General features: G+C 40.2%; 1 protein-coding gene across 1 annotated transcript; it reads right to left on the reverse strand.

Moving 5' to 3' along the window:
- Nucleotides 1-1,576: 1,576 nt before the first annotated feature.
- On the reverse strand, nt 1,577-12,736 carry NXT2 (nuclear transport factor 2 like export factor 2). The gene is made up of 4 exons (XM_073599372.1): nt 12,582-12,736; nt 8,536-8,622; nt 5,870-6,014; nt 1,577-3,427 (listed from the first exon to the last, which is right to left on the reverse strand). The coding sequence occupies exons 1-4, from the start codon at nt 12,594-12,596 to the stop codon at nt 3,249-3,251; spliced, it is 426 nt and encodes a 141-aa protein (XP_073455473.1). The 5' UTR covers nt 12,597-12,736; the 3' UTR covers nt 1,577-3,248.
- Between the last annotated feature and the right edge of the window lie 2,661 nt (nt 12,737-15,397).

A 15,397-nucleotide genomic window follows, 5' to 3' on the forward strand; every position in this document is an offset into this window, starting at 1 on the left:
TTTTTGTTATACTATGCTAGGAGAGAGATCATACTAAAGTGGAATTCCCAATCCCCTCCCTCCATAGTTTCTTGGGAAAAATCTATTAACTCTGCTCTTCCTATGTACAAACTGACGTATGTGGACAGAAATTGCCCCAAGAAATATGAGGGAGTTTGGCAACCCTGGACCAAGTAGATGGGGGAACTCTCCCAGGGTTTCTCTTCTAGATAGGATGAGGGCCATAATCTCACACGTTAATCCCAACCTGTGTTTACTTTGGGGTTTTTGGTTTTGTAAATTGCTGATACACATTATTGATATGCTGACTATGCCTCTCACTTGATGTAAGAAGACTTTCATGTAACTTTGTTTATTTCCGTGGTGTTCCTGACAAGGTGTACCATGCCTCATGTTTCAATAAAGGAACATTCTGTTCATGTTATTAAAAAAAAAAAAAAAAGGAAGGAGTAGCCCTTCAGCTGTCTCAGTACAGTTATACTTCAAACTGTGGATTATTCTCCAGCCTAGTTCACTAAGCATCTCATCCCAGACATCGCTCCATGGATACCTTCTGGGGAATTGCCTAATCTTCCTGGGCCATTATAATGGTGCAGGAAACGGTCAGGAGTGGCGTGCACAACAATAACTAAGCAGACTTGTTTCAGGTTTACCTGTGCCACCCACGCCAGTTTATTTCAGAATGAGATAGAAACTACTGCAGGGTCTGTATCTAATTAACAGAGAATTTGACAGTTTTCAATATAGGAAACTGCCGCAGATCCCCGCCAGGTCTGGCCTGGCATATGGGATGTGAGCTGTTTAACAACGTACCTTCTGCTCCTTCCTATTGCTGTAAGCTAAGCGAGAGGCAAACAAGGGCAGAGATAATTGAGCATACAGCTCTCCTATTCTCTGTGCAGTGTCTGTCAAAGACATGGCAGGACAGACAACTGAGGGGCTTATGCCGCTTTTGTTAATTAGGAGCATCATCTGCTCAATTTTTTTGTTTCAAAGAGTCCTGCAAACATTATGTCTGGACGACTTTTTGTTAACCCCCCCCCCCCTTTACATTACAATTTTTGGCAAGCTAATTAGTTAGGTAGGGATCCTAGCCAACATTGGTTTATAACAGAAAAGTTGCACAGGGAATGTCACTGCAACTGTCAGAAGCATCTCTTTACCTAGTGTAATCTACACTAAGGGGGCGATTTATAAAGAACAGTCATTTGCTCAGCGAAAGTGTGTGTACATGATAATATTTAGCACCACCCAGTGGCCTAATGTGGTATTTACCATTTTAAATCAATGAAAAAAACATTTGACCAGCAGAGCAAATAGCCATTTTTTTGTCCTGTTCACACAGAAAGAACGTACATGCACTGTCACTGGACGAATAGCTATGTGAATTCTTTATATAATCAACCTCTAAGTGTTATTGCAGGTGCCTAGTAAGAAGGGCAGGTGAACGCATTAAGGTGGGGAGCCCAGTAAAGAGGAGTTCCTAGGTCCAGAATTCACTCTGGGGCCCATAGATGTAGAACTATGCCACTGATTTTGCCACTGAGGTCACAATCAAGGAAGAAGACGCAAATGATTAAAAAAAACATTTCTTTATCAGCCTTACAATACAAAAAACATGTACAACGTTAAAAAAAAATGAAAACAAACATACATATATACAGTCAACTGTTATTTATGCCAATTTTTTTCCTTGTTTTTATTTCAGGAGTTTAATATTTGACCTGGTACTCACATAAAAGTGTTGCCAGACTATAGATCCAGCTATCAATATTCCCGATGTAACATAGTACATAAGGTACATCAACCAGCATCATGCAGCAACTTAATTATAATTAATAAAAAAGTCTGTTCCTGACCAGAAGGCTCTAAACTGAAATCCGATTGGTTATTGCTGTGGATTACTTCATTTACACATCACCTTAAAGTTAACCTGATCTGCCCTAAAACAAGGTTACTAGTGCAAGCATTGCATCATCCTGACAAGCACCTGTGTTAGCCTTCAAATCTTTTTGAAAGCCTTTGTAAGATTTAGACCATGCAGTACATGAACCTTTAACTTCATCCTAACGTGAGATTAAGTCAAGTCCCACATTGATAACTAATACTTAAATGACAGGGTGGGGCTCTATGCCAGAAAAGGCTGACGTTTAATCCCAACTTGCACTGCCTCAAGGCTCTATGTACAACTCCAGCTTTTAACAGAAGGATAATACACAAGGATTGACTTGGAGAACAACACAGGTTGTACCTGTACTTCAGCATTGAAGGCTAGGAAAGGGTTAAAGTGGTTCTAAGGCCCCTTTCACACTTGTGCGACTTGGGACTGCAAAGTTGCATGACAAGTCCTACCCCATGATTTCCAATGAGTACCATTCATATCTCTGCGACTTCAAAGTAGTCCCTGCACTACTTTGGTCCGACTTTGATGTGAGTCAAGGTCCATAGACCTCAAGTTTAAACAGGCATTCCTTGAAATCACGAAATTGCGGTAAAATTGTGGCAGTGTGAAAGGGGCCTAAAAGGTAAAATTTTTTTTTTTTTACCTTAATGCATTTTCTGCATTATGGAAAATAAACTTTCAATAGCAGACCCCCAGATCCCCCCTTAAACACCTAAGTTCATTCCCAATCCAGTGCTGTGCCCGTCTGCTACACATCTTCTCTCCTCTTTCTGGTCTCATTAAGGCTCTGACAGCAGCAGGAGCCATTGGCTGTCAGTCAAAGAGCAGAGAGTGGGGGCAGGGACAAGCCACGCAATGGAGTACACATGCTCAATTCAGGAGCGCGTCAGCATGAGTGGCCCCATAGCAAACAGCTTGTTATGGGAGCACACACACAAAAGAGGAGGAGCTGAGAGTGCTGGCAGGGGACTCCAGAAGAGGTTCAAGATACTCTGTACAAAATCATTGGACAGAGCAGATAAATATAAACCAGTTTTTAATTCTAGGAAAAACAATAGGGTTTACAACCACTTTAAGGTCTGGTCATCTTCACTTTAGAGTAACTGCTGCTCAGAATAAAAATGTTTAAACTGCTACTAGGATTGGCAAGAATTCAAGGCGATTTAAGCATCTTTACAAGAATTTGGGCTATCGCACAGATACATACTTTCATTTTTTATTAAGTTGGAGCAGCTTGAGGGAATATGCAAAGGTAAATGAAGGCACTGCTTTACAATACTAGTAGTAATTTTCAATTTTTACTGAGTATAGGTTTGTTTTAAATAAAGTTGTTAGCTGGTTGACTTTAACTGGCCCAGTCCTGAAAGCGGAAACAGTCGCTGGCAATCTTCCACAGCCTGTTAGATGGTAACGTATGGAGAGTCAATAAAAAGTTTTGATTGAAGTAACGAGGTTTATTTCCTTCAAACTTCACACTGCCCTGAGTAACAACCAGTACAGTCTTCTGTCCTTGAGTGCCTTGTTCTTGGAAAGGAAAAGAAAAAGATTATACTTGTGTTAATGTTTTTGCTTCCAGCAAGACTAGAAAAACTTCTGATGTAAAATTCAAGAAATTCTGCAAACATGCATTACAGTATTAAAAATAAAGATGGTACAGATTAGGGGATATGTGGACACCATCACATAAATAAACTTGATTGAAGAATTACTTTTGCAAGGTGCAAGTTTTTTTAAATAATTATGACAAAAAGAGAAAATGAGGAATATCACATTCCAGTACAATATTATTCAGATTTCTTGGATCAATGTAATATCAGCAAACGAAAAAAGAAGAAATATAAACATTAGGATCTCATGTTTATCAGATGCAGATAGTACAATTTTGACAAACACGATCAGGGGAATTCATAAATAGGGTCATAGAAACTTTAGAGCTCCATCATGCCTCTACATGACAAATGTTGATGTGGGCAATACATGAATGTGCCTGCTGGAAACAGGTACATGAATTTGTGGTAAGCAATGTGTGCAGAGTATCTATACACTCCACCCTCTGTGCTGTGGAGCTCCCTCTCATCGCTGCAGCCCTCACACAGACAGCCCAGGGACAGAGGAATATCAAAGCTGGGTGGGCGGAGCCTGATTGGGATTTAGAAACACTATTTCCCGTTAGGTCTGCTCCCCTTGTGACTGACAGCAGGCAGTGGGCAGATCCATAGTCAATAGCATGTTATCAATCACAAGGAGAGAGCAGACCAGAAAGGAAACTAGTGTTCCAGGTTCCCCATCAGGCTCCTCTCACTGTCAGCTTTTGGCTGTGAAGAGGCGACGAGGGGAGAGGGTAGTGGCTTCAAATATGCCATTGCTACACAGTGTACAAATACATGCAATCTACAGTTGGTCTTAACTGCCTCCAGTTTCAATAGAGTACAATATATAAACTGGAGGTAGTTTGTTTTAAATTTGGTGCAGGATTGCATTACTCTGTAAAAGTGGCGCTATAAAGAACTACAGTACCTGCATTCGACGCACATTTTGGTAATTCTATTGAAATTGGAGGCAAGGCTTTTTGCATAGGACCTTATAAAGGTCCATACCACCGGAAAAGTAGCAGAAATTCTTTATTGAATTCTCCCGTTTATAGCTATAGAAAAATAATGTAATGTAAAGGAACGCTCTTCACAAAGTTGAGTTAATTATTGTCAAAAATGAATGCAGTTTATAAATAGTGAATATGAGTTGGGGGGGGGGGGGGGGGGGGTGCATTACTTCTAGATCCCCTAAAACTGGCTTTAAACCTATAAATGTGCATTTCATGCATTATTGCAGGTGTACTGTGGTGTGTTCGCAATATTCTGAATGGCTCCCCAAAGAACAAATACAATAAAAACAAGTGTGAATGTGATGTGGTGCTCTTTGTTACCAACATTTGTGCGTTGAGGCCATTAAAGATACATTCAAAGAGTAAATTGGCTGCCTTAACACAGCCTGTATATACCAATGTTACCCCTGTGTAGATGTGAAAATGAGTTGCTTTATCAGTATCAAATGAGGAAATTTCTACGAACATATACAGTAGATGCTAAATGGGTTTGGCAGGCAGAGATTACACTTTCTAAATGGCCCCAAGCACTGTACTGGCAAACGTGTAAGGCTCAGGAAACACATGTGCCTCCATTGGCCTTAGCATGTATCAAGCTGACCACACCAGGCCATGCTTTCCACTGATCTACACGGTCTCCTTGCAAACAAAGAGAAAGCATTTGCAGTACAGGCAGAATGCCTCTTAATTAACATAGGCTTATCTTATAGCAAGGGTCTCCAAACTTTCTAAAGAAAGGGCCAGTTTACAGTCCTTCAGATTTTATGGGGGGCGGTTCTGTGAATGGGAAAACTATAACTAGCATTTGTGGCTGACGGGTTGTAGTTTTAAATGAACTACTACAGTGCTGGCGAGTGCTGTGGTAGTTCATTGATGGTTCTTGCCTGCCCAAAGCATTAGACAGTTTACACCGACAGTCTGCATGAGCCATGCATTGCACTGATCAGCATATCGCTGGTGCAATTCTTTACAGGCCCCTAAAAAACAAAAAAAAAAGCAAAAGTTATAAATGCACATTTATTTACCTGCAAAAATATATTTTTTTCTTTTTTTTATTAAAAAGGCGAATTTATCCTTCAAGGTTAAAATTGTACTCACTTGTCCCCCTTTCCTAAAATAATTGATTAGATATATATTAGATATCTATATTCCTATAAATGAAGACTACTGCTATCCATTTTGCATTTAATGTGTTAGCTGCAAATGTTCCTCAGAAAATAAAAATATTGTAGTTAATTTTTTTTTCATTCCCCCCCCAAAAAAACAAAAACACATTTGGCTAATAGACATCAAATTAAAAATATGATTTTAATGTTCACATGACTCAAGAAGCCCATACAGGGACACGTCTCACAATTTCTTACCATGAACAGGCTGACAGTCAAACATGTTGACTTGAAATTCACTGGATGGCAACATGTCAAAGAACTCAATCAGAGCCTCTTGTCCAGATATTGGGTTTCCATTCCAGACTAATGTAGCAGTGTCCATGTACAACTTGGTCAATTGCTGCAAAATAGTGATTAATTCTAAAAATTAATTTACTCTCTAATTAAAATATAAAAACAGATGCATACCATTTATAATTGTATACTTCTATCAGTAAAATTAGAGTTAAAATTTACCCTAAATTATTCTATACATGTGGATTACTATTGTCTCATTTTGTGCATCCTTGCATAGATCTACATTATATTGACTAGAACTTATAACCTTGACATGCTCAGGTTCTGGATTCGATTACCACCAGGACCTCATAAAAGGACCATTCAAAAAAGTAGAACCATTCAGGTCCTTGAAATTGATCTCCATGTTTACTGTCAAATAGTTTGTTTGAATCAAGCTGGTGCAAACGAGCCATTTCATTCACTAAGTGCTTCACTGGCTCCAACATACAGTACACAGTGCTAAGACTTCCTGACTCACCCCTGAAACAAAATAAGTGTTGGTCTGAGTAACGCTCAACTATTCAGAGGCAGCTTTGTATTTTGTGAATGAATACAAAGCTTCCTCTGATTGGCCAAGCTGGAGAGTGTGACATCATCAGCTCATTTCTCCACCTCAGCCAGAGGAACCTTTGTATTCATTCACAGAATACAAAGCTGCCTATGAATGGCTGAGCACCATTCAGACCAACTCTATATTGCTCCGGGTGTGAGGCAAGTCTCCGTCTCACAGTCGGAACCTAGTACTGTGTACTGTATGTTGCTGTTAGTGCCAGTTCACGCAGCGCTTAGAACCAGTTCAGAACTTAATGAAGGAAATAGTTTATTTGGAACAGCTTGGTCCAAACTAACCATTTAAAGTGACAGGAAACTTGGAGGTCAGCTTTAGCATTGTGTGCCGTTTTGCAAGTACTCTGTACTGGTTTCAATCTTAACAACAGTATTGGATCTCCTAGGATTTCAAGCCCTGAACATAAAGTGAAAACTATACACAGAAGACAGTCAGTTCATACAGGAATCTTAGCAAGCATGGCTGCGCCGCTCACAGTATACGGGCAAGTAGGTAAGCTTAACGCAGAGTCAGATACAATAGGACAAACCTCAGGGCACTGAAATCGAATTACCTGCTATGATTACTGTATTTTTCACATCTTCCATGCTCTTTACACTGTTTAATTAAATAAAAATTCCAATATCAACTTAGTCTTGTAGCAGTTAGGGCCAGGTTTTATTATTCGGTGGGTTGGATGTACAAGGAGTAGAAATTGATCACGTTGAAAAAATAATGTTCACTAAGCTTAGTAAGGGCTTGTTCACACTTGTGCAGAGACTTGCACTTTTTAGCATTAGAAAACTGCAGGTCTCTAACAAGGGCATAAAGAAAACAGTGGTTTTCTATGTGCCTTGTTCACACTTGAATGCAGGGTCTAGGTGAACTGAAGTGCAGAAGTCTGCATTTTTCCATCCCACAATGGGGCTCACCCACAGCTCCATTTAATGCTGCATTTCTATGCACTACAGAGCTCAGGTATAGATCATAGAAATTATTAAAAAGAAAAAAAAAAAGTTAACAGTGCTCCTGCAATTTACAAAAGGCACAAAGCATAGTCGGTTAGAACGAACATTTCATGTACAGTAAAATGTGGTCTTTAAATGTGCATGAACTTGAAGTGTGAACAAGCCCTAGGGCAAAGCTGCACTCGCTTCAATCATCTAATCATGTTTTTCGGGGAAAAAAATCCTGTATTGATAAATTAGATCTAAACCCAATCACTAAAATCTCCCATAAAATATAATGTTATGTCAATTCAAATAATAATTTCCCTCACATATACATCTTTCATTAAAGCAATATCTGGTGATGCTGCGATAAAGACCCCCTATTCAGGTAACCCCTGTTATGGGTTGACAACTGTCGCCAAATTGTGTTCCTGTATTGTCACCCTGTCACACGTGCCTCAGATTGAGATATCAAGCAACCATGGCAACAAACATTGTGCAGGCACAGTAGACAGGTGTTAACATTAGGCTGCATTCACACCTGAGCGTTTCAAAGTTGCGCGTTTTTACTGTGTTTTTGTTCAGGTCACCAATGTAAAAGGCAGAAAAACGCCTGTAATCTGCCCCAAAGAAGCTCCTGTTCTTTTTTGAGCTTAGGGCATTTTTCAGGCGTTTTGCTTCAGGTGACAAAACGCTCAGATGTGAACAGGTGCCATTGAAATTAATGGGATTTTGCTTGTTGGGCAATTTTCAGGCATTTTATGAGCGTTTTATGAGCTGAAAACGCTCAGGGGTGAATGCAGCCTCAGGAAGCCAGACCAGAGGACAGAGCAATGCTGCACAGCTGATGCAGGAGCAAGTGTGACAACATATTATCTCTCTCTGTACTTCAGCAGTACAGTCACCTGCATTCAACAAGAATTCTGTTAATAGAGTGAGCAGTGTGTTAGTATTTTGGTTTTACCCTATTTTACTTAACTGTAGCTAAAGTAGGGGTATTAAGATCAATAAAGGTTCATTGGTTTGATTTAAATTCATAAACAGTCTGTTTAAAAAAATGAAATAAACACAAGAATAGAACTTACTCTTCTCCTTTTATCAAAAGTTTCATAATAAAGATTAACAAATCCTTCTGCTGCTCTGGTTGCTAGATCCACATCAGTCTTGAAATCCTACAAATTGGAAAAATGGTGTGTTATTTTCTTCAGCAAATGTATACAAAAGTCAAAACTTGAATACTCAAAAACAAATCCACAAGAAAGAGAAACTGATTTAAAGGAGTCACATAAACAGATAAGCAGACATTGTAGAGATTGCTTAGCACTGTGCAGGTTTTCCACTTTCTTAAACTAGTACTGACATAAGAAATCATAGATGAAAGAGGAAACAAAACAGCATCACCTGAGCATGCCTGGTTAGAAGTTATAGGTGGAAAAACATGGGAAACCCACATTGATAGAAAACAGTGGTTGTCCAAGAAGGATTCAACATGACCAATAGCTCCCCGCATCCCCCCCCCCCCCCCCAAAAACCAAAGAATGACTGCTCATTGGTGTTTGTTATACACACATGATGACTGTTCCCAAACATATGCTAGCCATATACATCATGTTGTTGGAACCCTTATGCCCTGTACATATGACCGGTTTTGCCGTTGGAATAAACTCCGAAGGTTTCTCCGACGGAATTCCATTCAAGCGGTCTTGCCTAGATACGGTCAAACCAAAGTCCGACCGTCCAGAACGCGGTGACGTACAACACGTACAACGGGACTAGAAAAAGGAAGTTCAATAGCTTCCGTCTCGTACTTGCTTCAGAGCATGCGTCATTTTTGGTCCGTTGGAACAGCATACAGACGAGCGGTTTTCCCGATAGGAATTGGTTCCGTCGAAAATATTTAGAACATGTTCTATTTCTAGGTCCCTCAGAATTTTCAAAAAAAAAAAGTCTGATGAGGCATACACACGATCGGAATGGACGATGAAAAGACTCCGTCGGACATTCCGCTTGTGTGTACACGGCTTTAGAGATAAGCTCTATAGGAAACTTTTAAATAGTGTCTATGCAGGGTAGATAAAAATCATGATTTAAAAAAAAAAAAATAATATTATTATTATTTTTTTTTAATTAAATTTATTTTAATAAAACGCTTCTGAAGTAAAAATCTATCTAAAGATAGTTTTTTTATTTAAGATACATTAATAAATTAGTTTATTCAGCATGAAATGGAGTTTAGTTATTTAGCATGAGGCTGTGTATTCTGCAAGATTTAAATTTTTGGTAAACTCATTCAATGAATCCAAGCTCTGCAAGCTGAGACAACATGCACTGCTCTGATGCATTCACACAATTTCACAGTAACCATGAGATAAAACAAAGTTCAGAAATATTCCTTTATCCCATTATTTTGCAAAACTATGTACACTACAAACTGTATGATTGGAGAAAAATGCATCTGTACCAGGCTCTAAGTGTGAGGAGGAAGGGCAAGCAGTAAAAATGAACATGAAATCTTCTAAGCAGCTTATAAACCTTGTGATCTTTCTGCACATAGCTTGAAGTGCTTTATTCTTCCCTTGAGGAGCAAAATGAAAGCAGGCCATAAAAGAGACCCAGTTGGGGAATATTTACTAACCTGACAGCTTATTATTCTAAATAGGAAACCTTTGTTTTGTTCGCAAACATTAAAGATTGTAACTACCAGCAAGAATAAGTCCTTACATTTAAAGAACACCTGTCATTTCAGATCAATCATGGCAGCTCCTGTTAGTGGGCATGCACTCACCTGCTGCCGCCACGTCCATCACCTTGTTGAGTCACTGCCGCATCACCAGCCACCCCATTAAAGTGAATGAGACTGTTGGTGAGTCGACAGCGGGTCAGAGGAGGAGTCGCTGTGGGACAGAGATGACAGTTGCTCTTTTAAAATTATGATTACAATCAAGCCTTTTTACTAGCGATTTAAATCGGCTTGATTTATCAACCCTGTGTCTATGACTAATATTAAAAATCTACAAGCAATTAGCCATTAAACCTCTACTTATTCTGGATAGCTCATATTAACTACTTGCCCCTCAGTCACAGTAGATTAACTGTGACTGATTGTGCAGTTGCAGGCTCAGCAATGTAAATAAATGTTGTCAGCTTGCTTCCAGGTTTGGGGCGTGCGTGCACAGCACGATTTTGTCAGCAGGTCCTGACCAATGAATTATGGCTGAGACCTGCTGATCGGCTGTGTCCAATCGTAGCACAGAGTCTTGTGTGTACAAATACACAGGACTCTGTACACAGAGCAGCGATTTGGCTGGGAGAAAAACAGTCAGGTCTGTTAGTAAAGACAGCACATATTACTCATGGTTAGGCACACAGTTAACCCCTCGATTACTCCTAGATGTTAACCCCTTCCCAACCAGTGTCATTAGTACAGTGTTATCACCGATCATCGTATTAGTGTCACTATTGATGTCAGTGTACATCCAAGCGAGGTTCTGTTAGCGTCAGATTGCCTGCCACACTATCACAGACCCTCTATAAGTCGCTGATGACCGCCATTACAGTATAGTGTCATAGCTGCATAAATTCCAGTATATATAGCATAGTTTGTAGATGCTATAACGTTCACACAACCCAATTATAATACATTTATTGGGATTTTTTTTTTTTACCAAAGTCATGTAGCAGAATACATTTTGGCCTAAATTTATGAAGAAATTTGTTTTTTTTATTGAATAGGTTTTATAACAGAAAGTAAAAAATATTTTGTTTTTCAACATTCTCAGTGTCTTTTTGTTTATATAATAAATCAAAAGTCCAGTTGTGATTAAATACTAAAATAAGAAAGCTCTATTTGTGTGAAAAAAATTATATAAAATTTAATATAGTGTTGCATGACTGCGCAATTTCCAGTTAACCCAACCCAAAATTTGGATGGTAACGGTAGCCCTCTCTCCACATCTATTTAAAAAGGTTCTGCCTTTAGTTAGAGTTTAAAGGATATATTCACCTTTTGTAATATGTTACACCAACGTACAGATGCACGGGCCCAGCTCCGACAGTTAGCAGGGGGGGGGGGGCTTGTCCTGCCCCACTAGCTGTCACACTTTACAACAGGGGTCTCAAACTGATGGCCCTTCAGCTGTGAAACTACAAGCCCCATCATGCCTCTGCCTGTGGGAGTCATGCTTGTAACTGTCAACCTTGCAATGGCTCATGGGACTTGTAGTTTCGCAACAGCTGGAGGGCCACCAGTTGGAGACCCCTGCTCTACAACAAAATGTGGCCATGTGGAGCTCCGCCCACCCGGCCGTCTCATCCATTCACAGTGTTCTTTTACATGCAAAAAAAATGTGTATTTATTTTTTGTAAAGGTGACCTTATCCTTTAAAGTGGAAGTACCGGCAAAACCTAAGTAAAGAAAAGATCGCTATACTTACCAACTCTGAAGCTGTTCTGGACCAGTCTCCAGCAGTGTCCTCTGTGTGCAGAAGAAAGATGACAACGGCTGGGAAATGACATTGCCCATACACCTACTATGGGGCTTCTGTTGCTGGTTGCCTCTCCTACACACCGAAGCCTCTGCCTGGGAGCGGACCAGAGCAGTATAAGTATAGCGATCTTTTCTTTACAGCACAATTTCAAAGCCGCATGTCAGTGTAATTTCAGGTGCGACTTGGAAGACATCTGTGCGGCTTTGTGCAGAGACATCTATACAAGTCGCACCCGAAATTGCCAAAAGTAGTGCAGGAACTACATTTTTTAATTGATACGGCACCGCAAAGTCAGCGTTGTACCGATTTGACCAGTGCGATTGTCAGCAATAGGGAGCAACCTGTCAAATAGCATGACAAGTCACTCCAATGTAAATGAGGGCTTAGAGTTAGTAAGGTTTTTGCCTTTACTTCCACTTTCTGCTGCCAATATACAGAATGTTTTCTCCAAACACCCCCCACTCCGTTTCTCACATAGAAGTCGCTACATCAGACCACAGTACAATGTCCGGTGGTGTGGGGGGAATTCATCTCCTCTGCCCGCCGCTACAACGGCCATTGTGAGCACAGCTCTACCTTCATCTCATCACACACAGGTAGACCACACTGCTATAGGAGTAATCCTTCCAACTCAATATACTCACTGAAGTGGCAGCCATCGCTCCAAACTTTACGCTCCCAGACTTCCCCACCAGCACGCTCAGCTTTCCTGTCCGCCTCCGAAATGATCCTCCTAGAAACAAGTTCCTGCATATTTGGTTCCGTCCGCCTGCGCTTCACACTTTGATCACTAGATGGCGCTGCATATCTCTTCATATGGTTTCTAGGTAGGCGAGCATTTTAATGCATTGCACAAAACACTATACACAACACTATACACTAAACACAACACACTGCACAAAACACTACACACAACACTGTACATTACATACAATACTATTCATTACACACTTTACAAAACACTATGCATTACACACCACACAAACCACTACACAGTACTCTACACACCGCACAAAACAATATACACTGCACAAAGCACAGTACACAAAGCACAACACACTGCACAAGGCACTATACATTACACACTGCACAGTACACAAAGCACAACACACTGCACAAGGCACTATACATTACACACTGCACAGTACACAAAGCACAACACACTGCACAAAGCACTATATACAACACACTGCACAAGGCACTATACACACCGCACTACACAGCACATTACACACTATACACAACACACTAAGCAGAATACACAACGCACTGCACAAAGCACAGTACACAAAGCACAACACACTGCACAAAGCACTATATACAACACACTGCACAAGGCACTATACACACTGCACTACACAGTACATTACACACTATACACAACACACTGCACAATACACTAAGCAGAATACACAACACACTGCACAAAGCACAGTACACAAAGCATAACACACTGCACAAAGCACAGTACACAAAGCACAACACACTACACAAAGCACTATATACAACACACTGCACAAGGCACTTTACACACCGCACTACACAGCACATTACACACTATACACAACACACTGCACAATACACTAAGCAGAATACACAACGCACTGCACAAAGCACAGTACACAAAGCACTATATACAACACACTGCACAAGGCACTATACACACCGCACTACACAGTACATTACACACTATACACAACACACTGCACAATACACTAAGCAGAATACACAACACACTGCACAAAGCACAACACACTGCACAAAGCACAGTACACAAAGCACAACACACTACACAAAGCACTATATACAACACACTGCACAAGGCACTATACACACCGCACTACACACTACATTACACACTATACACAACACACTGCACAATACACTAAGCAGAATACACAATGCACTGCACAAAGCACAGTACGCAAAGCACTATATACAACACACTGCACAAGGCACTATACACACCGCACTACACAGCACATTACACACTATACACAACACACTGCACAATACACTAAGCAGAATACACAATGCACTGCACAAAGCACAGTACACAAAGCACAACACACTGCACAAAGCACTATATACAACACATTGCACAAAGCATTATATACAACACACTGCACAAGGCACTATACACACCGTACTATACAGTACATTACACACTATACACAATACACTAAGCAGAATACACAACACACTGCACAAAACACTACACACAACACACTGCACAAAATATTCTACACAGTACACTGCACAAAACACAATGCACTGTACGCAGCACTACACACAACACTATAGACAAAGCACTACACACTGCACAAAACACTATAAACAATACACAACACACTACACACTGCACAAAACACTATAAACAATACACAACACACTACACACTGCACAAAACACTATAAACAATACACAACACACTATACACAGCACACTGCACAACACACTATACAAAACACACTGCACAAAAATGTGCATAGCATAGCCCGGGCCCCTATACTCTGACTTCCTGCAATGTATATGTCCTAAACTTAGTAGTACAGTTTTGGGGGTGTTTGTTCTGTCCTGGCATTTTAGGGCTTCAAGAAATGCTATAGGCTTTTAAGAAAAAAACAAAACAAAAACAATAATAATAATTAAAAAAAAAGTCAGACTTAATGGACTATTTAGTCTTTTTTCTGCCTTCACTCTTCTATATTTCTGTGGACATTTGTTTTTTTTTAATGTAGCATACAAAAAGAGGAGTTATTAAATTCCACCAAAAGAGAATACTGTCTTAGAAATTAATAAAATATTAATCTGAGTACAGTAATTGTCAGTGAAGCCATCACAGCACTGAAAACTCCCCTGTAAGGGAAGGGGTATATACAGACTAGTACTCATGTGGGTAAAGCAACCCTTTCACAAAATGCTTCCAAGAGATGATGTCTGGGTCCCATGGTTCGCTTAGCACGGGTCACTATAAGACATAGAATAAACATGGGAGAAACCACTGACCATAGCAAGGGGACCGGGAGAACAGAATTTCCTGATGAGTGAGGATATGAAGAGATTTTAGGGAGAATATCATTTCATAGAGCCGTGTTTGATAGCATGGGCTGTGAGACAGGTAAGTACCCACTATTTTCTTGACAAGTACATCTGAGAGTTTCAGTTTGCTGATAGAGTCACTTTAGGATAATAAACAGAAGGGTAAGTTCACGTTTCCTTGAAAACTATAAAGGTGAACTAACTAGAAATCTCCTGGCCACCCCTCCAGACCCCACTGCACATATCGGCCTGTGCTACCGATGTACTGACCCGTACACTGCAATACACAGCCTCTGAGTGAGTATATACTGTATCATAATGCTTGCAATGGTAAAGTGAGACCACATGGCCATGATGACCAATAAGAAGCACTTCTTTTACCTGGGACACCTTACTGGAAGAAGCCTCAGATGCAATT

The sequence above is a fragment of the Aquarana catesbeiana genome, linkage group LG09, assembly GCF_042186555.1.
Source record: "Aquarana catesbeiana isolate 2022-GZ linkage group LG09, ASM4218655v1, whole genome shotgun sequence".
Lineage (NCBI taxonomy): Eukaryota > Metazoa > Chordata > Amphibia > Anura > Ranidae > Aquarana > Aquarana catesbeiana.